The sequence below is a fragment of the Rhinatrema bivittatum genome, chromosome 1 (genome assembly GCF_901001135.1).
Source record: "Rhinatrema bivittatum chromosome 1, aRhiBiv1.1, whole genome shotgun sequence".
Taxonomy (NCBI): domain Eukaryota; kingdom Metazoa; phylum Chordata; class Amphibia; order Gymnophiona; family Rhinatrematidae; genus Rhinatrema; species Rhinatrema bivittatum.
In genome coordinates this window covers 353554939-353581208 of record NC_042615.1, presented here as the reverse complement: position 1 = coordinate 353581208, position 26270 = coordinate 353554939, and the positions used below count along the sequence as shown (strand labels likewise).

Genomic DNA, 26270 nt, shown 5'->3' with positions numbered 1-26270 from the left:
GCGAAGTTACCCTCTCCACGGTCCCCAATCAACTTCGCACCGGATCACTGCACACAGAGACCATTTCTTTCTTGGTCCTAGATAAGGCTATACACCCTGTGGTGCTTGGACTGCTGAGGTTACAACTGCACACACAATTCGATTGGAGCACTTTACAACTGACCCATTGGGGCAACTCCTGCCATGGGACGTGCTTGGAGATCGTGTCCCCTATGCCTTGCTTAACTACTACAACATCCCTTCCGGGTCTTCCACTGCAGTACTCCTCTTTTAAAGACGTGTTCTCCAAGAAAGCCGCGGACACTCTACCGCCTCACCGCTCATTTGAATGCGCTATAAACTTATTACCCAACACAGAGCCTCCCAGAGGAAGGGTGTACCCACTTTCTCTGACTGAGACAAAGGCCATGTCTGAATATATGCAAGAGAATTTGGCGAAAGGCTTCATTCGGCCTTCTAAGTCTCTCGCTGGAGCCGGGTTCATTTTTGTGAGGAAAAAAGGACGGCTCCCTCCGGCCATGCATAAATTACCGCAGCTTAAATGAGATCACCCAGAAGGCTTGCTACCCATTGCCATTAATCTCTGAACTTTTTGACAGGCTCCAAGGGGCCAAAATATTTACCAAATTAGACCTCAGAGGAGCGTATAACTTGATCAGGATACACCGGGGCGACGAATGGAAAACTGCATTTAAAACCCACGACAGGCATTTTGAATATTTAGTAATGCCGTTTGGCCTCTGCAACGCTCCAGCAGTATTTCAGAATATGATGAACGAAATCTTCAAAGATATGCTCTACAGCTGTGTAGTGGTATATCTGGACGATATTCTGGTTTTTTCACAAGACCTTCAGAGCCACCACTTGGGCGTCACTAACGTCTTACAATGCTTGAGGGACAACCAATTATATGCCAAACTAGAGAAATGCTCCTTTCACCAGGAGTCTGTTCCCTTTCTGGGCTATGTGGTGTCAAGCAGGGGTTCAGATGGACCCACAAAAGACTAAGAGCATTCGGTATTGGCCTCAACCCACAAGTCTTAAAGCGCTTCGAAGATTCCTGGGTTTTAGTAACTACTACAGGTCATTCATCCACCATTATTCAACACTGACTGCCCCACTCACAGTTATGACTCAAAAGGGAGCCAATCCCTCCCAGTGGTCATCTGAAGTCGTGACCGCCTTCCAAGAACTCAAGGAGGCGTTCCTATGAGAACCATGTTTACGTCACCCAGATCCCCGACGACCCTTCATCGTCAAAGTGGACGCTTCAGATGTCTGTGTTGGTGCAGTCCTCAGCCAGAATTCAGCCAATCACACCTTGCACCCATGTTCGTTTTTCTCCTGACGCTTCTCTCCTGCGGAGCGTAATTACGGAATCGGGGACAAGGAATTACTGGCGATTAAATTAGCCTTCGAGGAGTGGCATCCCTGGCTCGAGGGAACGAAGCACCAAATTACGATTTACACCGACCACAAGAACCTCGAGTACTTACACCATGCTCAACGCCTTAATCACAGGCAGGCCTGTTGGTCTCTATTTTTCACCCGGTTCGATTTTCTCTTGCGATAGCGGCCAGCCAATAAGAAAACTTGAGCCGATGCACTCTCCCGTTCGTTCTCTATGGAAGATGTTCAGATACTCCCCGGCACATCATCGACCCAACGAGGGTGCTCCGCTCTGCCACACACACAGTGCCAGCTGGGAAGACGGTGGTTCCCCGACCACTCAGAAGGAAAATCCTCAGATGGGCACATGACTCCTTGCTCGCAGGTCACCCCGGACAAGCTAGAACGCTTTCTACTTTTCAAAGGTTCTACTGGTGGCCAACCATGAAAAAGGACGCTCAAGCGAATGTAGAATCATGTCCCACTTGCGCCTGTCAGAAGCCGCTGACAGGCCGCCTTTGGGGCTCCTTCAACCACTTCCTGTATCTAGTGAGCCGTGGACATATAGCCATGGATTTCATGGTGGATTTACCTCCATACAGTGGCAACACCATCATCTGGGTCACTGTGGACCGCTTTTCGAAGATGGCTCACTTCGTGGCATTACCTGGTCTACCTTTGGCTCCGGAATTTGCAAAATTATTTATTCGCCACGTCTTTCGCCTCCATGGACTCCCAAGACACATACTCTCTGATCGAGGGGTGCAATTTACGGTGAAATTCTGGAGGTCATTGTGCAAGAAATTTGACATATCCCTGGACCTCACATCAGCCTACCATCTGCAGGCCAATGGACAGACAGAGAGGACGAACCGTACCTTAAAGCAGTTTCTCCGGGCATATGTGAACTCTAGGCAGAGGGACTGGTCCGATCTACTACCCTGGGCTGAGTTTGCCTTGACCTCCCACCAGTCTGCTTCTACTGGATCATCACCCTTCCAAATTGTTTACAGATACCAGCCTCTGCCTCCTCTTCCAGTACCTCTGTCTGTGTTGTCTCCGGTGGCACAGGCCTCTGTGCAAGAGTTACACCAACTCTGGGAATACACCAAACAACTTCTACAGTAAGCTGGTCAAAGGGCAAAGAAGTTCTACGATGCCCATCATCGGGCAGCTCCTCAGTTGAACCCTGGAGACAAAGTGTGGCTCAGCACTCGCTTCATCCGCCCTCAGCTCACTTTGCTCCCAGGTACATCGGGCCTTTTGCAGTACTTCGCCGACTGGGTCCAGTTACTTACAGCCTTCGGTTACCCACTTCACTTAAAATCCACAACGCCTTCCACATCTTGCTCTTAAAACTTCTCATCCTGTCTGAATTTTCAAAGAACCGCCTGAACCCCAACCTCTAACTGCTGAAGAGGATATAACATATCAGGTTTAGGACATCTTAGACATAAGGAAGCACGGAAGGCGTTGGGAATATCTCATCTCATGGGAAAGATTTGGTTCTAAAGAGAATAGTTGGGAGACTGCAGCCAACATCCTCGACAAGGTACTGATCAAATAGTTCCATGCTTCTCACCCACAGTAGCTAAAACCCCCGGGGAGGGGCCCTAAGAAGGGGGATACTATTATGCCTGTCAGTCGCAGATGGCTGCAACCACTAATGCTCACCTCTTTCTTTGCTGCATTGACACCGTTGGGGAGAGTGGCAGCCTCCGCCAGCTACCGCCGACCTGTCTGGCTTCCCTGGGACGACGTGAGCGCTGCCAACTGCCATCTTGGCTTCGGGATTACTTAGGAGCGCACGCGTGCACAGGCCAATCTTAAGCACGTCATGGTGGGAACCTTGGGGGTGTCCCTTCCGGATGACGTCTTCACTCCATGATACTTAAGCCGGCTGGCCCTGCCTACTGAAGATTTGGCATAGAGTTCCCTCATTGCTGAATCTGCTTCGCCCACTATGGACCTCCCGTTCCAGTTCCTGCACGTTTGGCATAAGTACCCGCTCCTCGGGGGCCCTTCCTCATCTCTGGCTATCTGCTCCTCGGAAGGCCTTCTTGCCTTGGACTGCTGCCTATCCCCGTTCCCCGGGGCCTCTGCTATGGACCACTACTGTACCATCTCTAGTGTGGAATCCTCTCCGGCGTACCCTGCGCTGCGGGCCACTACTGTACCATCTCTAAGTGAAGAATCCCTTCGATGTACCCTGTGCTGCTGGCCACTACCGAATCATCGCTACAGTGGAACCTCATCGGTGTACCCCACTTTGCAGACCATTGCCGGATCTCCATTACTGAGGTATCCCCTCTGGGTATATCCCACCGCACTGACTCTGTGACTTTCTCCTGCACTCCCTGCTCCTCGGGCAGTGTCTCTCTCTCTCTCTAATAAAGACTCTATTCCACAGCTGTGTCTGACTTCGGCTGAGACCTCGCCTCCAGACGGTGAGGCTCACAGGGCTCCTCCCTGTGGGCGGTACCATCTCTCACCTCAGCCCAGGGCCCACATACCTGCAAATCCTAACATATCCTCTGGCTGAACAGTCAGGAATCACTTGAGATGACTCCTTGGAGGCCTCACCATCCAAGAGCTGAATGCAGAGCTCTCCCCCACTCGATTAGGCTCTCCTGAAAATGAACCTCTTTTCAGGAGTGCTCAATTCTAGTGCTCCCACTAACCTGCATGAGGGCCTCTGATTGCCTTTTAATCTGCTGGTATCACTCCAGCAGTCTTGCAAATTAAACCATGCAGGGAATGGCAGCTCCCTCACGACTACGAGGCTCCAAGCTCGAGCCTGCTGGAGCAGCACCAGAGTGGGTTAGAAGGCAGTCAGATGCCCTTGTGCAAGTTAGGGGGAGCGACCACTGATCAGGCAAGCCAAATCCTACATTTACAGTAACTGACAGTCATACTAAGTTGAAGGTCACTTACACTATCCAGAGTCCAGCAGTAGTGAACACAGAAAACACAAGGGGTAAGAATAGCCAGACACTGCATCTCTTCCCATCCATCCCTGTATTTCAGGAAATAGTAAAGAGATAAAATAAAATAAAATCACATTGAAATTCGCTACAAAAAAGTCCCACAAAAACAAAGTGTGTGTGTGCTAATTTAAATATTTATAAATCGTTTCTCCAGGTTGCAAACTAGATCAAAGTGATGTACTACAGATAACAAAAAAAAATATATAAACTAAAACAAATACGGCATTAATAGTGTAAGCACCTGCATAGTAAAATGAAGATAAACGAAACATAGAAGTTGAGCACATCAATACATCACCAAAATCATAAATAAAATACAAAATAAAAATTAAACATAAATCATGATATTTATTTATTTTATTTATTTAACATTTTTCTATACCGACCTTCATGGTTGAAGACCATATCAGATCGGTTTACATCGAATTGGGGAATTGAACCAGAGAGTGTAACCAAAAACAATAGATTGAACAGGAAGAACAAAGTTACATTCAACAAGGAGAGTAAACTTGGAATTTAACAAGTCAACAAGTAAACTTGGAATTTAACAAGTCAACATAATAAAACCAATATCCATAATAATAACAGCATTACCCACTCCACTTCCTATTTTCTTCCCCTCATGATGGTATAAAACTAAGCACCTGCCTGTCAAAACAAAATCTTCAGTTCTCAGGTGATACACAGAAATACCTTCCTAGAAAATCCCGTATTCTCTGAGATCTTCTGTGACGGAGCGAGCCCCCAGACTCCCGGTGAGCCTTTAATTGGGACCCTGACCCCATCTCTGAGGTGCCTGCCCCCCTCCTTCCCCGCGAGGCACCAAGTGCACAGGCCGCTGTGCAAAAGCCGCATGGGTCCCACCATGCAGTATGAAGGCAAGTCCCAAAGCAGCACTGCCCCCCAAACAGCGGCAAACAGGGATGGCGGAAGCGAAGAGAGAGCCAACTGAAGAATAAGCAAGGAGAAACGGGAGAATTCCAACTCCCTGCAGCCTACCTTCACTCTGAAAACCTCTCTTCTTTTTTTTTTTTTAAACAAACTTTACTCAAACAGGCTCGAGCTCGCCAAGGTCCCCTCATGCAGGATGAGTGAACCGAGCTCCCCGGTATCACCCTAGCTGGATAGTGCATACAGTGCCTCAAATACCAGGAGGGATGGTCCCATCAGGACCTGACTACCCCCTGGGAGGCTGCCGAGAAGTCTTACTCCCTGGTGCTAACTCTCGTTGAAGAAGGAATCAAATGTTACCCCCCAAAATCTTTCTTTTCAGATTAGAAGCACATTCATCTACTGAAGAGGGACCAAAAGTCTCATCCCTCAACATAGAAAGAAATAGCCCCAGTGGGCTCGATAAGCCTGCTTTTAGGGTCTCTATTTTTAAGTCCGTCAATTTAAGTCTGCTATTCAAAAGACAAGCAGAAATACCAAGCAAACACGAGTTCATGGACACAATTACACTTCCTGCTTCTTTCTACAGCAGGGTAATTATCTGTGTATCTGCATAGAGCAGGTATGGGCAAACTACAGCCTGCATGCCAAATCCAGCCCATCACTATCTTTCTTCCGGCTGGCCTATCTCTCTAAAATTTACATATGCATCCCGTGTGATGTCAGGCCCTGGATAATGTCAGGCATGTAGGCCAGAGCATTGGTACTATTAAATGACATGTTGGCAGGATTCCCACCCCCTGCCAGCAAGAAGAGGACCCGTTCCATGGCAGCATTCTCACCCCTTGCCAGCATGAACAGGCCCTGTGGCACCGTGAAGCAAAGTGCTGGCATTCTCCACCAGCGAGAAGAGGCCCTGCACAGTGGTGGGCCTGAAGTTGACCTGTTGGCAGGCTTCCAGAACCCAGCCAGCAGGAAGACGATGACAATGACCCTGGCAGAAATGGTGAATCACATACAGGCCGATACAGTACAGTGCGCTCCCATGGAGCGCATTGTTAGCCTGGTCTTGGACGCGTGTTTTCCCTTATCCCTTATTCAGTAAGGGGAGGAAAACGCGCTTCCAACCCGCGGCACCTAATAGCACCCTCAACATGCAAATGCATGTTGAGGGCGCTATTAGGTATGCACGCGGGATACAGAAAGTAAAATGTGCAGCCGAGCCGCACATTTTACTTTCAGAAATTAGCGCCGACCCAAAGGTCGGCGCTAATTTCTTACGCCGCCGGGAAAGTGCACAGAAAAGCAGTAAAAACTGCTTTTCTGTGCACCAAAAAAGGAAAAAAAGGAAAAAAAAAAAAATAATTTTAATTCGGCCAGCGGCTGTCGGGCCGAAAACCGGACGCTCAATTTTGCCGGCGTCCGGTTTCCGAGCCTGTGGCTGTCAGCGGGCTCGAGAACCAACGCCGGCAAAATTGAGCGTCGGCTGTCAAACCTGCTGACAGCCGCCGCTCCTGTCAAAAAGGAGGCACTAAGGACGCGCTAGTGTCCCTAGCGCCTCCTTTTCCCTGTTTTTACTGCGTCACCTAATTTAAATACAGAATTGCGTGCACCGGCGAAGGGCCGGTGCACGCGCCCTTCGCCGGTGCATGTGAAGTGCACCGTCGAAGGGCGAAGTCTGCTCTCCCGCGGACTTTACTGAATCGGCCTGATAGTGGGTAGGGAAGGGAAGAGGTATGAGTAAGGAAAACAAAGGGGGTGAGAGTGGTGAGTGACAGAGGGAAGAAAAGGGAAGGGAATGTGACAGAGAGAAGGGAAATGAATAACTGGGGGGGGGGGGGGGGGTGTGTGACTGAGAAGGAAGGGGGTGAGTGTGGGGGAGGGAGGGAAGGGAGTGAGTGAGGAGGAAGAGTGACAGAAAGGGAAGGGAGTGAGTGGGACAGAGAGAACATGATTGAGCAGGGAGTGGGAAGGAAGGAGAGTGACAGAAGGAAGGGGTAAGAATGAGGGAAGGAGATTGGGTGGGTGGGTGAGTGAGTGAGTGACAGAGGAGAATGAATAACTAAGTGAGTGGAGGAGGGGTAAATGACTAAAAGGTGATTGGGAGGGAAGGGGAGGGAGAAAGTGGAAGAGGGGAGTGAGAAGAGAGGGTAGAAGGGTTCTTGAGTGCGAGTATGCATGTGTATATGAAAGAGAGAGGAGAAAGTGTGTGTTTCCCCCCCCCCCCCTCCTCCACTAATCCACTGCAATCTCAGGGTGACTGGAAATCAAAAGTTCATAGGTATGGAAAAGGGGAACTTTTTATCCTTATTAGTTATTATTGGGTGTTTTATTATGTCTGCTGTTTTGAATTTTTAATTGATTTTTGGGAAATGTTTAACTTTTTTATCCTTATTCTTCTTAATTATTATGGGGTCCATATTCAGTAGGCCATTTAATGGATAAGTTTTCCAGCTGAAGTTAGCTGGATAACTTGTCCAGTATATGCAGCAGGATAAACATCCTGCTGCATATACTTGTTTAAAGTTATCTGGCTACACAGAGCCGGATAACTTTAACCCTAAATGGTCACTGAATATGACTGGTTAGGCTTAAAGTTATCCGGCCACATGAGACCTGCTTCCGAGCAAGTCTAAAGTTATCCGGCTAACTTAGCTGGATATACCTGATATTCGGCTAAGTTAGCTAGATAACGGAACCCCTCCCTGGAATGCCCCTTTTATATCTGGCTAAATTATAGCCACATAACTTATCTGGCTATAATTTAGCCGGATAACTGGTTGAAATTGCCATATTAGCCTTTTACATGGATAACATGTTCAGTCACTACCTCCTGTTCAGTTATCCATCTACATGGCTTTTGAATATCTCCTATGTGCTCTATTCTTTATCTGTTCTGAAATATTTTTATTAGCATGGTTTACTATCAAGATTGATTTTATATTTCTTGATGATGTTTTTTGAAGAATTGTGATATTTGTTTTTTGCATTATTGCACTGCATATGAGTCTTGCTTGTATTGGTGTCCAGTTTAGTTTTCTTGTCTGCACCTATTTATACTTTATTCATTTTTTATTCTTATTTGGTGAGGGTTTTTCTGTGTTCTGCATTTGTGAATGAGGTGAGGTAGTCTGCTAGCCAGGAAAATGCCTTGCCCTCACTGCCCTGGAGGGTAGTGGAGGATGAGCCATCTACTGGGCCTGCACCACCTTTCTCTGGCTAGGAAAACTACTCTGAGTTCTTCACCTTAGCAGCATGATCTGCCTATGTTTTTGGTACTGATCATTTCAGATTGTCTTTATGTATTTTTAACTCCCCCCCCCCCCCCCGAGTGTCAGGCCATACTGGCTGGAATTAAGGGCATCCCCCAGGCCAAGAGTAGTAGAGAAGCTGACGGCAGGATCAGGCTGTGCAGGTAAGGTTTGGCCATTTCCCTCTCAGGTTGAACCTTTGGATTCTGGTGGCCAGCAGGACTTCAAGTGGAGGTGCACTTGGGGACAGGAAAACAGGAGGGGCACGCACTGGAGCAGGACAAGCCTGCAGAAACAAGGGGAGAACATCAAAAGTTGCCCACAAATAAAACACAGGACAGGCCACAAGAATGCACCACAAAAAAAACAAAAAACAGAAAACAGAACACAAGGACAAGACCACTGAGCAAAACAGAAAGCCACACAAAGAAAAGAAAGCCAAACAATAACCAAAGCTAACGTCTAAGGCAACAGTTAGAATTACCACAACATGGAAGGTGAGACTCCAAGCTGAGGCTAAAGGCTGGCTTATAAGGAAGGAGAATTGCTGCATCATGCTGCAAACATGGCTGCCAGCAGGTCTTCCAAGCCATGGACAATTAGAGGACTGAGGCAGTATGAACATGATCCACCGAGGGCCCCTGCAGACAGGAGGGCTGCACTGCAGCCAGGGTCATCACACAGGGTGGGCATTGTTCAAACAGCTCGTGTAAGTAACCATTTACTCAGGTTGAAAAATGCCATCAAAATTAACCCAACCAGACATATTATATTCAAATTTTGTCTGTGGCTGTATTATAAATATTAAAAAAAAAAAGATTAAAAAATTAACCCAATCAGCCCTAGAAAGCAGCTAGATGGATAATTGCAACTCCATCAATTATTAGATGCTTTTGCGAAGAGCTAATAGTTAATTAACTTCTTAAAACTCTACAGTCAGCCAAGCCTCTTTTGGAAGCCGATTCCAAACAGGTGGGGAACTATATAACAAAAGGCTCTGGATCTAGTACAGGTCAATTTGTAGTACCCAGCTGATGGAACTACTAAGAGGCTCTCTAAAACGCAACAAAGTTGATGAATAGATGCATATCGCACTAGATGTTCTAATAAGTAACTCTGAGCTTGACCATGCAATGACCTAAATACTAATGTAAATATTTTGGACTGACTATGGAACTTTACCAGCATCCTATGCAGGCCTTTCAGCACCGGTGTTATTCTATTCTGGAAACCTGCTCCAGTCGACAGCCTGAGTGCTGCATTTTAAATCTGCTGCAGCCTCTTGATGTATGTGTCAGGAAAGCAAATATAAAGGGAGCACGTTTCAAAACCATGTGGATGGTTGGAAAGGCTCTGGATACTCCCCCCCCCCCCCCCCCCCGCCTCCTCCCACAAGAGTTTGCACCAATTTTCAAATAGAAAGTATGCACATACTTTCCATCTGAAAACTGCCCAGGGAGTAAGTACCCAGAAATGTGCACCTTCTCTGCAGATATTTTTCCCCTAAAAAAAAAAAAAAAAGTGCGTAGTTTTGAAAATACAAAAATGATATGCATTGTTGCCTCCCCCAACCAAACCTCACCTACTTTTTCTGTGGATAAAAGTACACATATTGTTCTCCTGTCATCCCATGTACTTTTACCCACATATTTGATGGGCAATTTTCACCCAGCCCTGCTACCGGTAACTTGGGTAAATTGTTTTTTGCATTATTGGCTCCTAACACAGTCCTTGGACACACCTAGCTAGTCAGGTTGACAGGTTATCCACAATGAATATACAGAAGGAGAAATTACTACTTACCTGATAATTTCCTTTTCTTTACTGAAGATTGGTTGATCCACACCAATTGGTTATACACCTCTACCAGCAGATGGAGACAAAGCAAAGCTGACATCATGGTATATATACTTCTGCACTCACTTCTGCCCGCTAGTATTCTCTGCAAAAGCCAAGTGTGGACAAACTAACAAAACTTGATTATTAATAGACAACCACTCCAGCACTCAGCTAACAGGAAACCACTGAGCTTAGACAAAGAGTGTAATAACACTAGTCTAGGGACTGAATTGACACTTACCAGTAACCCCTGGAACACGCAGCCACGCAGGAGGACAACAGCACAACCATCTGGCAGCCAAGGGTGGGAAGGTGGATATATCTATCTTCATTAAAGAAAAGGAAATTATCAGGTAAGAAGTTATTTTCTCCTTTCTTAGCATTCAGATAAGTGGATCCATACTAGTGCGATGTACCAAAGCTACTCCTGAACAGGGCAGGAGGCTGCCCGCGGTGCGATCAATACCACACGTATGAAGGCTGCGTCCTCCCAGGCCTGCACCTCTAGGCGGTAATGCCTGGGAAAGGTATGTAAGGAGGACCAAATCGCAGCTTGGCAAATCTTGACAGGAGACAGCAATCTATTCTCTGCCCATGATACTGCCTGAGCCTTAATGGAATGAGCCCTAACCTAACTAGGCAACAGCTGCTCAGCATCCAAATATGTGACTGTGACTACCTCCTTAATTCAGCAGGCTATTATAGCCCGCAACACAGGCTCACCCTGTTTACTCTCACCATAGAGTATAAACAGCCGGTCCATCTTCCTGAGAGGTTCAGCAACCTCTACCTCAAGATATGCCTCTTGACATCCAATAGGCAATATTCATTCACATCTCCCTGTCAGAACTGGCAGGGAAATTTATTGATTCAAGTGAAAATCTGAGACCACTTTTGGCAAAAAGGATGGAACAACATGCAGCTGTATTGCCCCCTGAGTCACCCGCAGAAACGGTTCCTAGCAAGACAAGGCCTGCAGTTTGGAGACTCTAAGTGCAGAAAAATTGCTACAAGAAATACTGTTTTCAAAATAAGTAACCTCAAGGAAGGCTACGCAGTGGTCGAAAAGTGGAATCTTCCAGAAAATCCAAAACCAGATTAAGACTCTACAAGGGAACCGGTAACCACAGAGGAGGATGAAGATGCTTCACCTCTTTTAAGGAACAAGGCATATCTAGATGAGCTGACATGGGTCCACCATCCTCTTGACCTCAGAAACAGGCAAGAGCCACCACCTGTGCCTTGAATGAATTAAGGGCCATCACTTTACTCAATCCATCCTACAAAAATTCCAAAATGAGCGGGATCTTAACTGAACAAGGATGAGCCCCGTAATCTTCACACCAAGCCTCAAACACTCACCAAACCCACAGACAGGCTAAGGAAGTGGAGAACTCTCTCACTCGTAGCAAAGTGGCAATCACCGCAGTGGAATATCTAAGCTTCAGCAACCTAGCCTTCTCAAGGGCCATACCGTAAGACAAAATTGAGTTGGATCTTTGTGAAGAACAGGCCCCTGCCGTAGCAGAACCCTGTGAACTGGTAATCAGATAGGAAAGTCCACCAGGATCTTTTGCAAATCTGCATACCACGACCTCCTGGGCCAATCTAGTGTCACCAAAGGCACCATCCCCAAGTAACTCTTGATCCTCCGAATCATTCTGCCCAACAAGGGCCATGGGGGAAAGGCATATAGGAGCTTGCCCTCCAGCCACTCCTGCACAAGAGCATCGATGCCTAAGGACTTTTGATCTCTCCTGCGACTGAAGAAACGAGGAACCTTCGCATTTTGAGATGTCACCAGCAGGTCTAGAAATGGGAGGCCTCAGCGGTCCACTATGAGCTGGAATGCCTCGTTTGACAATTCTCATTCTCTTGGGTTCAGACTCTGTCTGCTGAAAATTTGGCTCTTACATTATCTTTTCCTGCAATGTGGAAAGCTGAGACTGACTGAAGATGCACTTCCGCCCATTTCATGGGATAGGCTATTTCCTGCGTCACATGCTGGCTCTTGGTTCCTCCCTGGAGATTGTTGTAAACCACTGTCATCGCATTGTCTGACATTATCCGGACCACTCAACCCTGCAATTGGTCAACGAATCGTAAGCATGCCAACTGGACAGCCCAGGCTTCCAGCCAATTGATGCTCCAGACAGACTCTTCTGTACTCCACTGCCTTGCGCTGTCAACTCCTGACAGTCAGCCCTTCAACCCTGGAGGCTCGCATCCATCATAAGTACTAGCCAGTCCGGTAATTGTAGGTTCAAAAGGAAGATGCATGAGCCATGCCAGCACGACATTGAGATCCCAGGAAACCACGGGGGGCTATAGAGGTGGCTTTAGCTGCAGCAGGCCCCGCATAAAGCGACCTACGATAAGCTGGACTGAGATGGGTGTGCCTGCAACACCCTGATGGTAAGCACTAATCATGCTCAGATGGACTCTGACCGAGGTGGTTTTAAGCCTGGCCTTGGAAAGGTGCCACAAGTAGTCCAATAATCTAGGAATTGGGCATGTAAATGGATCTAATCCATTCTCCACACACCACACCAAGAACCTCTTCCACTTCAATGTGTAAAACATCCTAGTGGAAGGCTTCCTGGAAACTACCAGCACCTGGGTGACATTTTCTGAGAGATCCAGGGGCTGAAGGACTAGGCGCTCAATATCCAAGCTGTCAAGGCTAACACTTGGAGGTTCAGATGGCGCAGAGTGCCCTGGTTCTGTGTTATCAGATTGGGCGCAGTCCCCAGGTGGATGGGCTCCCTGATCGACAGGTCCTGGAAGAGGGGAAACCAGACTTGCCTGGGCCAGTGCGGCACTATTAGGAAAGTTTTCTTGAGAAACAGAAGAGGGGGGTACACATACAGGAGACCTGTGCCCCAATGAAAGATGAAGGTGTCGGAGGGCGGATGGCCATCTGTCCTGAACAGGGAGCAAAAATTGCTCACCTTGCAGTTGAATAGGGAGGTGAACAGGTGCACATCTGGAGTTCCCCACAGGCAGAAGATTCAGGCTGCCACTTTCGGGTTCAGTCATCACTCATGCGGTTGAAAAAGTGGCTTAGACGGTCTGCCAGCATATTCAGGGTCCCAGGCGGGTACATTGCTCATAGAGACATCCCTTGCAATAGAGCCCATCTATCCCTTGCAATAGAGCCACATCTGCACAGCCTCCTCGCAGAGAAGGAACAACCCCATGCCTTCCTGCTTGCTGACGTATCACATCACAACCTCATTGTCCATTCGGATCAGGACTGTTTTGTGGGACAAGCGGTCTCAGATTGCCCAAAGTGCGTAACAAATTGCCCGAAGCTCCAAGAAGTTTATCTGACACAGTGCTTCCTGAGCTATCCACTGACCCTGTGTGTGGAGGTTGTCCACATGGGCCCCCCAGCCCTGGGAGAAGGCATTGGTTGTAAGCACTATTTGAGATGAGACAGCCTGGAAGGGGATCCCCCGCTCTAGGTTGGAGAGATTCTCCCACCAGGATAGAGAGACCCTCAGAGGTGGCGTGATGGAGACATGGGCCTTGAGGTCCTGGGATGCCTGCTGCCATTGGGACTGCAATGTCCATTGTGCTCTGCGCATGAAGAGGTGGGTTAATGGGGTAACATGAACAGAAGCTGCCATGTGGCCCAACAGTGAAGCAGTAGGCGAGCACTTACGCACTGACTGTTGAACGCCAAGGTTGCCAGTGAAGACAGGGCAAGGGCTTGTTCGCGGGGCAAGAACACTTTTGCCTGAGCCATGTCCAGCCCGGCTCCTATAAAGTCCAGCTGGGGAGACGGGCAGAGTTGGAATTTCGGGTAAATGATAATGAACCCCAGAGACTGCAGCGCCCGCATGATCAGGGTCAAAGCATCCAGCGCTCCTGCTTGGGAATCGCTTTTGACCAGCCAGTCATTTAGATAAGGAAAGACGTGTACTGCGAGGCGACTGAGGTGCGCTGCCACCACTGCCAGGCATTGGGTGAAGACGTGAGGGGCTGAGGCCAATCCAAATGGCAGCACTCTGCAGTGGTAGTGCACCTTCCCCACCACAAAGCACAGCTACTTCCTGTCTGTGGGGAATATTATAATGTGGGAGTAAGCATCCTTGAGGCCGAGGGAGCACAGCCAGTCCCTCTTTTTTGAGCAGGGGGATCAGAGTACCCACAGAAACCATTTTGAACTTTTCCTTTCTGAGGAACTTACTGGGGCAATGGATATCAGGTGTTCCCACATCCAAAGAAGGAGATCCTTAAAAATATCGTGGATGGGAACAGCCACTATCTCCTTCAGGGCATCGATAAATTGGAGGAGCTAAAACATCTTATGCAGCGCATCCTCCTCCGTGAGAAGCTGGAAAGGGATAGCCTCGGCCATGGACAGTACAAAGCCCGTGAAGGAGAGGTCCCTCTGGGGGAAGACTGACGCCTTTCCTCTGGGGGCGAAGGCTCAGAGAGAGGATCGTCCGATATCTTGGAGGAAGACTCAGAATAGTCATCTCCCCATGGATCATAGGGACCCTCCTCCTCGCTGAGGCCCCCGTGGGGCCTACGCGGGTGAGGTCTGTGCAAATCCCCAGATCTAGGCACTGAGGGCCCTTCTGTCTTTATTCACTGACAGAGGAGGCCCTTTCTTCAACTCCAAACTTTAACAGGCAAAACAAATAAAACCTTACTCTGCATAAACTGGAGACAATAGCGACCAACGTGCTCTGGGCCACAGAAATAAAGACGGGATTATTCTGAAGGACTGGCCAGATTAGCTGCCGAATCACACAAACTGGATAGGACAGAGCAGACAGAAGGCATGAGGAAAAACCCTGCTTTCAAGTCAGAGGTTAATTCTTTAGAGTCACCTGAACTGAATACAGGAAAAACAGTGAACATGCAGGCCGATCACCAGTTGGCAGTATAACAGAAAACAAAGAACTTTATACAGAGTAAAAACATGAATACCACCATTAACAACCAGATCAGATAAAGCTGCAGTGGAAGCAGGACTGGATGTGCACAAACTTACTCATGTGACACACACACATTAACACTCATATGTTCATGATCACTTTCCACACACTTGGTCATTCTTAGATGCTCTCATTCCTCATGCTCACTTACAGCTTTACTCCTCTCATTTTCCCACATACACACCCCTCTCACATACATGCTCACTCACTTCTCTCCCTCTTACACATACACACACTCAAGCCCACTCACCCCGATGTTCATTCACACTTTCACTTCTCTTCCACCTACACAAAACACAGACACTCTCAGACATGCTCTTTCCCCTCCTTGATATATTCCTTCCCCCATGCACATACATACACACTCACATGCCCCCTCATATCTATATACAAACACAAATGCACAAATACCCCCCCTCACTGGCTATTTCTCCCAACCTAAACTTACCAGTAGGGCAACCTGGGTTCTACTGCTGCTTCTACTTCTACTGCTACTTCTGCTATTGGCCTCTTCCCTTCTTCCTGTTCTCACAGGCCAATCGGAGGCCTTCTCCCTTCCTGCCTGTCAGCATTGGTCTGCAGGCTCAGGAAGAAGAAAGGAGGCAGAGAAAAGGAAGGAGGCGATTGGCCAGTGTAAGCCAATCAGATGCTTTCTAAGCTGGCTGCTTCACTAACAGGGCACCCGGAGACCCAGCAATTCCATTAGAGTTCTGGAGAGTTCCCAGGTATGAATATCGCCCATTAGGTTTAAAGTTATCCGAGTGAGTATACTGGAATATATTATATTAAAAACCATTACATATGAAATCCCCTCTTCCTTCCTCCCACCCCCTACTTCCTGCTGCTGGGAGCAGTCAGTGTACTGTTTTCTTGAGGTACTAGGTAGGTGGGAGACAAGGGGGCTTTGCTATGTCATTTTCAGCAACTGGGGCGGGGGTAGGAGTTGAGCACAGATTGGCATGTGTTTAAGTTTACAAGTAGAGGACTGAGGGGCTCAGCCTGACAAGGCCCCTTTCTTATATATTGGGTAGGGGTTGGGGAATCGGGTCACAGGCCCGTACTTCACTTTTTTTTTCTTTTCTTATTTAAAACACTGTGCCACTTAACCGGCTATACTGACTTTAGGACTGCTGTGAGGCACATCCGAAGTTATTTGGCTAAGTTAGCTGAATAACATAGCTCCGCCCCAGAACACCCTCTACATTATCCAGCTAAAATTTAGCTAAGTCCCCAAAACATTCAAAAGTCAGCATTTAGTCAGATAACTCACAAATTATCCAGCTAAATATCTTTGAATATGAACCCCTATGTTTACAGCAATGGTATGATAAGTTGATTTTTGCATTACCTGTGACTTAACCTGAAACTATTGTTTTAGCTTTCTGTTCCTGTCCTTCCTAAAAGACTTGAAGGGCCAGGGTAACAAAACCTAAGCTCATATCCCAGCATTCTGTGGTTAACAGTGTGGTCTGGATAAAAAAAAACCCAAAACAAAAAGCAAACAGAAAAATACCCTTGGAAATTCATTCACATAGTTATAGGCTATGTTAATGGACAAATGATGGTTATTACTTAAAACACAGTGAGTTATGGATGGTTTGTGAAGCATTACTCAGCACCCTTTGGCCCTGGCATCAGAAAAGATTTCATGAATGAGAATCAGGTAGAACACGTTGAAGAGGAGGAGGGTCAGAACGGGTGCCAGGACGATGTGCACAGAGGGCCAAGTATCCACTGGGAGGACAGCAAGAAAAGGGGAGAGAGAGAAATAGAGGGTAAAAGTCAGAGAACAGCAGGGAAGAGGGAAAAGGAGGAAGATTAATAAGGCAGAGAAACCAAAGTTAGCTCCACAGCTGGGAAAGTTACATAATGGGGACTAGGATGTACCGAACAGATTTCTGGAAGAAGGTACATAGAATCAAGACAGCAGGGGGGGAAGACGCATGGGAGAGAAAATGTTTCGGAAGGAGGGAAGTTACTTTGAAAGGGAAAATCTGTAGAATACATACACAGGGAAAGGCTAAGAGCTATAATAGCAAACGGCATATGGTGAAACAAAACTGCAGAGGCAATGGAGGGAGAAGATTTTAGGGGAGAAAAACACGAGGAGAGAATGCTGAGGGTACCGGGAAACATGAAAAGAAGCGCCAGGGCCTCCTGCAATCTTCTGAGGTATTATATTTTTTAGAATAAAATATAATGAACGTTTCTTTGTTCCCCTATCATTTGTATCGGCAGCACCGCTCATCTAAGGTGGCCATTCTAGCCATGACCACCTCCTGACCTTTATGTGTGTTTTATGGTATTGCCATAACATTATTCTAAACACAGCTTTAGGGAACAAATTCTGTTTAGCTTATATAATACTAATGAACAAAAGACGTTTCAGGCCACAACACGTTTGAACTGCAAAGAAAGAATCTAGAGACATACTAACCCAAATCAGTGCACTTGCTGCGATAGCCCAGGCATCTCCTAGCAATTGCTTCTTCCGGCATCATACCAGAGACAACTCAAGAGATGGTTTCACTTTTTGTCTGACCTTCTCCCAGACTCGTGATCACCTCCTTAGGAGAAGAAGTCACTGTCCTTTCCTGACAGAGAAAAATCATCATCAGCCAAACTGAACAGACATAAGCAAAATCTCTATTAACGTCAACATTCTGCAATTGTAACTGCCCCAAACATGCTTCCACTTATATAACTAGCATGGCTAGCTGGGTCCATTTATTTAAAGAGGTCCTTCAGTTTGACCAACTCAAAAACTAGCAAACCCATCTCCTCTTATTAGTATATAGTACAAAAAATTCTAGTGCTATACATTCTCAAAAGTAAAAAACATTTTAGTCCTCATTATCTATCATAAGAAAACCATTAATATTGTTTGGGGTCATTTGTACCTCAAAATTAACACTGGTAGGATTTTGGGGTCTTTCTGGACCTTGATCTAACATATCCAATACTACAAAATAACTCTGGAAATATATGATTTATTTTAACATTACATTTTACATTTAGTTTAAAAAATGTCTCATAAAAGCACTTATTTTTTCACAAACTTAGGGAAAAAAATCTCTCTCAGCAATAAACCTTTTTTTTTCAGTGACTCGAACAGAAAGTATTAAATAATATGATACACACAATCAACATTATTGCTGTAGCCTGCTTAAGTTTTTTTTGTTGGTTTTTTTTTTAACAATTTAGCAATCTATACAAAGTTTAACAAATAAATGAAAATTTCCCAGGACAGAGATTACATAAAGTTCAGATGAGATTAGTAGCTGATTAAGAGGCAGAAAAGCAAGGTTTTGTATCCTGCAAAAAGGCTCTTTACTACTAAGCACAGTATAACAAAACTAGATAACTTTGAACATACCCTAACCTACAGGTCATCCACAAAATCAGTGGTCCCCAACCCTGTCCTGGGGGCCCACCAGCCTGTCGGGTTTTCAGGACATCCACAATGAACTCATGCATATTCATTGTGGATATCCTGAACACCCGACTGGCTGGTGGGCCCCCAGGACAGGTTGGGAACCACTGTACATAACATGCCACCTCCTCTCTGGACCCAGAAGCATAAGTTTGATTGGAACATTAGGTATTATGCAAGTTAACACCATTCAAATATGGGTATAATTTTTCAAGCATACAATAGAGGGCCACAAGAACCAAGAGACCATGAAGCCCAGTATCCTGTTTCCCACAGCAGTCAATCCAGATCCCAAGTACTTGGCAGGATCCCAAATAGATAGATTCTATGTTGCTATTGCCCAGGGATAAGCTGAGGCTTTCTTCAAGTCTAACAGGTTAATAACGTTTTACGGATTTTTCCTCCAGGAATTTGTCCACAGCTTTTTTAAATCCAGCTATGTTAATCAGATGTAGTAATTAAATGAGATTTGGTGGTATGGTATACCGAGGAATCAGTGACAAATACCTAAAAAGGACAACATTTTAGAAACAAAACCAATTTATTCACCTTGTAGGCCTCTGTGGGATCCAGTTAGGATTAAAAAGTGGGAGCAGACAGCTCTCAAGAACAGGTAAGGAGAGAGGGGATCATCAGAGCATTACCAAGGAGAGGTGAAGAGACATCCTGGAGAATGCCAAGCCCCTAGCTATGAAGAAAGTTACTTTTATAACAGTTACATATACAAAAAGTTATTTTCTTCTTTTGAGGGGTGCATAGCTCTAGCTAGCAGGCTATAACTCCCCAGAAACTAATCTGGTCAATGATGGCAGGTTGGTGGTAGCTAGATAGTGTTCAGCAAGGCCAAAGAGACCTAGGCAGCTGGACGTTAGGGTCACAGCCTCGTTAGGTTTGGCAGCCGGTTAGCTTATTATAAAGCTTGGAAAGACATGGGGGGGTGAAAAGAGCTGGAGGTTGGATCACGTATGGGAAATTGTATGCTCATCTACCCAGGACAGTAGAGAATCAACGAGAAAGACAACAAAACTCACTTGGATAAGAAGCAGTGTCCTACCAGTAATCAAGCATCTATTGCTGGCAACTGGGGTATATCCTTAGCAGTGCAGCCAGAATAACTGGGCCGACTGGATGAGCCAACTGGTCTTGCGTCTAGTATGTAAGTTACCATGTAAACCGCACAGAGGAGCATTTCATCTTGATCAGCTTTTGAATTTTGTCACGTTGAAGTACCTCCTCCCATGCCCTTTTCCTCTTTGGGCCCTCCATCCCAGATGACATTGCCTGGGGAGAACCAGGAACCTCCACTGACCCCAAGAGCTGGAAGGATGTCTATTCTGAGATGATCCCTCGGTGCCATGCCTTATAGCTGATAGGAGCCACCATTGTACTAGCAGTCACCTTCCCTCCCCAGGATCTGCTGTGTCACTTCCACAGTATAAGCGACCCCAGCTGCCTTGGTGGACGGAAGATTTGAACCCAGGTCTGCTGCACTGCAGTGTACAGCCCCATGGCCTGAGCCACCAGGCCGGCCCAAGGTGGCTTTTAAAAATTTTTCTTTACAATAACTGCCTTCCGAAAGCTGCTGGGTTCCCCACCTTCTCCAAAGATATGGTAGTAGTGAATTCCAGATGGCTACCCATATCTTACATGGCAATTCAGTGTGGCAGCAGAGTGTGGCATGAGTGTGGAGGTTCATACGACTGATGCAGCACAACATTGAGCAATATTTTCAGCAAGGCACTTCCCTGATTCCAGGCAAACCAGTATCTGCAACACTTGCAACAGATTCACAGAGGTACAATGCAGTAAAATGTTAACTGCAAGCTTTTCCAGGCAGCAGCAGCAACTGCCATGCGAAGTATATGTTGGGATGTCATTGCTAAGAGAGGTGTAGAACACGTATTGCTTTATTGCAAGCTGTGCACATTACCGATTGTTAAATCGGTCACAGGAGCTAAAAGGTTCTAACTTGTTGCAGCAAGGTAAATGCGCCCAGTAATGCAATGTTATGCAGAAATGGAGCCTCAGGTAGGGTCTTTTGAGGCTCTCCCCCCCTCCCCCAGCCCCCAAAATCAACTTTCAGGCCCACAGACCAACCCCCATCCATCTTCCCTGCGCCAAGATTTTGATAATTAAACTCAACAGTCACGACGACCCCCCCCCCCCCCCCACACCCCCGTCATCACCCCTCCCAGAACAATCCTGCTACTGGTCTCTACTGCTCTCCCCATCTCTCCCATAGTGGGCACCCTAAATGATTTCAGAGTCTGTCTGATGGTTAAACTGGTCCTGGCCTCAGGAAAGTGAAATCACGGTGTTAGGCCAGAACAAGGCCTGGACAAAAATCTGCCAGAGTTATTTGCCCTACTACACAATAGGAAGTGCTAAGGAAGGTTTACACTTCTGGCATACCCCAAATTTTTAATAACAGAAAGAAAAAAAATGCACAGACAATAGGCACTATGAGAGCCAAGAGTACATTCACAGGATGAAATGCAAACAAGGGAAGCAGGCAACAGTCATAAATCAATTCCTCAGTACAATGTACTTTAAGGCATGCTCTGTCAGCTCCCCCTCCCCCTCCGTTATTTGCAGTGTCTAGGTAGTGCTAAAACAGTTAATTCAGTATTGTTTAGGACAGGCATCTTAAGTATGTATGTAAGTACTGTAGTAACAAAGCAGTATAAGCTGAAATAACAGGAAATGCTTTCCTCTAGCATGATAAACTCCATCTGGGGGCTGTCTACTGGTGGAGTGTAGCCTAATGGTTTAGAGCTGCAGGCTATGAATCAGCATAAATCAGGGTTCAAATCCCACTACTGCTCCTTGAGCAATATTTTATCATTCATTGTCTGAGGTACAAAACTTAGATTGTGAGCCCTCTGAGGATAGGGATAAAATCTGTTTTGAAGTGACTGAAAGGCAGAATAAAAATACATACAAAACAAACACGACTGACAAAATACGGAACCGAACACAGAAGACATCTCGCATTTCAAGGGGGAAACCCCTTTGACTAAAATGCAAGAAAAAAATGACAGCACCCTAACATGATTCTAGGACAACTCTCAGATTTACTCTAACTTGATTTACTAAGCTTTTATCCCCCATACACATAGAATGGGGATTTAAAAAAAAACAAAAACAAAAGAAAACCCTTTAAATCAAGCCCAAAGTGACAAAGTGTTTCCCCAAACATTCATTCAGTTCTACTTTATAGAACTGTTATCTTGGAAACTCCTCAGCTCCTTCTGGTTCCTTTGGTTAGTGAGGCATGTATCAGAGTTCCCTTTCTCTCCCTCCCTTATACACACACACATTCCTGAACCTGGATTTGTGGAGCTGCTTTTAAACTGTTTTCTTCCAACCCACTTCCAGTCCCTTCATTAAGAAATTATTTGTCCAGAGGAAGATTTTAAAAAAAAAAAAAAAAAAAAAAAAAAGAGAGAGTCAGAATACAACTGGTTTCTCTGAAGTTGTCTTAACTATCCAAATAATTTTGCTTAAGATGTCATTGCAATGACTTAAGATACAGTGCCTTTTAGAGCATCCAGAAAACAAGGGACCCAACATGTCTATCCCCACCCTTAAATGTTTTCCATATATTTTTTCCATTTTTAATTTTAAAGTGTTTGCTTCCAGGCTTCTTTCTCTGACTTTGCTCATTACATCTCCCCGGACTTCCCTCTTCAGCCCTGTTCTCCAGCCAAGTAAGCATTCACTTTTCATAATGCAGGAGAAGTGTGCAGATGAACTGGAACAACCTGAATAAGGCACTGGTGACCATATTTAAACTGGAGCCTCAAAAGTGACTACTACTACTTAAGAACATGCCATACTGGGTCAGACCAAGGGTCCCATCAAGCCCAGCATCCTGTTTCCAACAGTGGCCAATCCAGGCCATAAGAACCTGGAAAGTACAAAAACTTAGCACTTCTATAGCGCTACTTGATGTATGCAACAGCACACATAATAAAGACAGTCCCTTCTCGGTAGAGCTTAAATCTGATCAAGACAAATATACAAGGCAAGAGAGACTTTGGAATTTCAATCATTAAGAAAATGGTTAAAAATTAATGAGGCTGTAAGCGAAATAATCAGGGGTTAGGGTTTCAAAGCAGCCTCAAAAGGAGTTTTTAGACTGGATTTCAATAAGGCCAGAGAGGGTACATAGCGCACCAGCTTAGGAAGAATATTCCAACACATGGTGCAGACAAGTAGAAAGCACAGAGTTGTGAGTAGGCGGTAGAGAAGGGCATAGCTGGGAGTGACTTGCCTGAAAGATAAGAGAGGAGACGTAGTGAGGAGATGCAGACTGAAGGCTTTTGTAGCAGGCCGATACAGTACAGCCTGCTCTTGGACGCACGTTTTCCCTTACCCCTTATTCAGTAAGGGGAGGAAAATGCGCGTCCAACCCGCGGCACCTAATAGCGCCCTCAACATGCAAATGCATGTTGATGGCCCTATTAGGTATGCGCGCGGGATACAGAATGTAAAATGTGCAGCCAAGTCGCACATTTTACTTTCAGAAATTAGTGCCGACCCTAAGGTCGGCGCTAATTTCTTCCAGCGCCGGGAAAGTGCACAGAAAAGCAGTAAAAACTGCTTTTCTGTGCACCCTCCGACTTAATATCATAGCAATATTAAGTCGGAGGTCCCGAAAAGTAAAAAAAGTAAAAAAAAAAAAAAATTTGAATTTGGCCCACGGCTGTCAGGCCGAAAACCGGACGCTCAATTTTGCCGGCGTTCGGTTTCCGAGCCCGTGGCTGTCAGCGGGCTCGAGAACCGACGCCGGCAAAATTGAGCGTCGGCTGTCAAACCCTCTGACAGCCGCCGCTCCTGTCAAAAAGGAGGCGCTAGGGACGCGCTAGTGTCCCTAGCGCCTCCTTTTACCCGGATCTACCGCGTCACCTAATTTAAATAGAGAATCGCGCGCACCGGGAGAGCGGGTGTTCGTCCGCTCTCCCACGGACTTTACTGTATCAGCCCGTAGGTGAGTAAGAGAAGCTTGAACTGTATGCAGGAACGGATAGGGAGCCAAAGCAGTGGCTTGAGAAGAGGGGTTATATGGGTGCAGTGACTGGCGGAAGAAAAAAGTCTCACAGCTGAATTTAGGTTGGATTATAGTGGAGAGAGATGGCTCAATAGAAGATCTGTGAAGTGCAGGTTGCAATAGTCTAAACAGGAGGAGATGAGAGAGTGGATAACGATTCTGGTAATGTGTTCAGAAAGGAAGGAAAGGGTTTTGGTGATGTTACAGAGAAAGAAACAGTATGTGTTAGAGTTTTAGATATGTGTAGAGAAGTAAAAGGATTCAAAGAGGATGCCGAGGCAGCTCCCACAATTTCTTTTTTTTTTTTTTTCTACATTTCACAAGAATAACCTTGGTAAGCAATCTTGGTACATGATATAAGAAATACAATATAATCCTTAATTATTCAAGAAGAAATCTAACATTTAAGTACCTAAATAAAGCTCCCACAATTTCTTACTTTGGTTACAGTAAATATCATTCCCTCTTAGAGTATACCGTAATTGTTAAGTTTGGGGGTCCATGGGCTATCCCCGCGAACCGCCACCTCTCAAGCCGGGCCCTGGTCACAGCGATGCACTCTTGCAGCAGACACCATTCCTCTCCACAGCAGAACCCGCTCCTCTTCGTGGCAAGTGCTGCCGACTTGCCTCGCAGCCAGAAGCTGCTGACTCCCTGTTGTTATGCTTCCCCTTAGGCATGTGTGCGGCCAACGATGATGAATTTAAAGAGCCCGTGGCAGGAAAAGCCCCACGGCACGGCTTGATGACTTCATGCAGTTAGGCCTATAAAAGGTCCTCCAGACCTTCACATCCTTGCCTCAGCAACAGGTCTCCCTACTCTTGTAGTAGTGTGTGTTGCTCCAGCGTCCCAGTCTACAGTTCTTCAGTTCCAGCGTCTTTATCTTCAGTTCCTCAGTTCTTTATGTCTCCCTCGCTGCTCACCTGTTCTTCTCTTCGCCTTCCTACCCTGCCTATCCATCCCACCATTCCCTTCAGATGGATACCTGGTATTTACCTCAGCCTGACTTCTGGATAAGCTTGACCGCCACCTGCCACTGACCACTGCCTACCTCAGGTATTCTTGAACACCGCCTGTCTCTGGATATGCTACCAGCTCCACCCCAGTATGGCAGGGACCCCAGGCGATGCCATGGATTCCTGAATCAGCGCCATATGCACTTTTCTCTACAGGCACCATTGTTCCCTGATGACCAGACAAAGATGACATATATCCTGTCTCTATTGAATGGAACAGCCCTAGCCTGGCCCTCTCCCCTCTGGGAACATGGGGATACTCTTTTGCATAATTTCTGCAGTACACAGAATTTGAAGATATCTTCTTGAAGAAAAACACTGAGACTTTACCGCCTCACTGCACTTATGACTGCGTGATTGAGCTCCTTCCAGAGACCAAAGCCTAGTGTAAAAGGTTTTAGCTTTTGTTGTTCCCCAAGACTCAAGCCATGACCATTTACATCCGCGAAAACTTGGAATGTGGATTAATCTGTCCTTCTTCCTTAGCGGGAACTGGGTTTTTCTTTGTTGTGAAGAAAGACGGATCCCTCAGGCCATGCATAGACTACCATGACCTGAACAAAATTACAAAGAAGGACCGTTATTCCTTACTGCTAATAACAGAACTCTTTGACTACCTTCAAGACGTGAAGATTTTCACAAAGCTGGACCTTAGAGATGCTTACAACTTTATTCATATCAAGGCTGGTGATGAGTGGAAAATTGCATTTAACACTCGCGATGGACGCTATAAGTATCTAGTTATGCCCTTTGGGTTTTGCAGCACCCCAGTAGTTTTCCAGAAAATAGTCAATGATATCTTTCATGACTTTACACCTGTGTAGTTGTGTATTTAGAAGACATACTGATCTTTTCCCAAACACTGAGTGCCCACCGCCGAGATGTCCACACCGTACTACTACGTCTGAGAGAGAATAATTTATACGCCAACTTAAGAACATAAGAAAATGCCATACTGGGTCAGACCAAGGGTCCATCAAGGCAAGCATCCTGTTTCCAACAGTGGCCAATCCAGGCCATAAGAACCTGGCAAGTACCCAAAAACTAAGTCTATTCCATGTAACCATTGCTAATGGCAGTGGCTATTCTCTAAGTGAACTTAATAGCAGGTAATGGACTTCTCCTCCAAGAACTTATCCAATCCTTTTTTAAACACAGCTATACTAACTGCACTAACCACATCCTCTGGCAACAAATTCCAGAGTTTAATTGTGCGTTGAGTAAAAAAGAACTTTCTCCGTTTTAAATTCAGTATTCACTAAAGAAGACCCTGGAGAAGGACCGTTGCTGGTTAATAAGACTGTAGATGAGGATGGAGTAGATGAAACTGTTTACAGAAGAGAATGCATATGAGGAGCTAGGCAAACAAAGTGGACAAGGTCATGGGGCCGGATGAGATACACCCCAGGATACTGAGAGAGCTCAGAAATGTGCTGGCGGGTCCACTGAAGGACCTGTT

The 26270-nt window shown here is 46.1% G+C and overlaps 1 protein-coding gene across 2 annotated transcripts in view; it reads right to left on the bottom strand.

The window, feature by feature from the left end:
* TMEM150C (transmembrane protein 150C) overlaps positions 1 to 26270 on the bottom strand; it is a 101637-nt gene that overhangs the window by 34480 nt on the left and 40887 nt on the right. For both annotated transcript variants that reach the window (XM_029600016.1, XM_029600026.1), the window contains 2 exons: positions 17747 to 17903; positions 4324 to 4405 (listed from right to left, as the gene is read on the bottom strand). In XM_029600016.1, the coding sequence (XP_029455876.1) occupies positions 4324 to 4405; positions 17747 to 17810 (146 nt within the window). In that variant the 5' untranslated portion in view covers positions 17811 to 17903. The remainder of the gene's footprint in view (positions 1 to 4323; positions 4406 to 17746; positions 17904 to 26270) is intronic.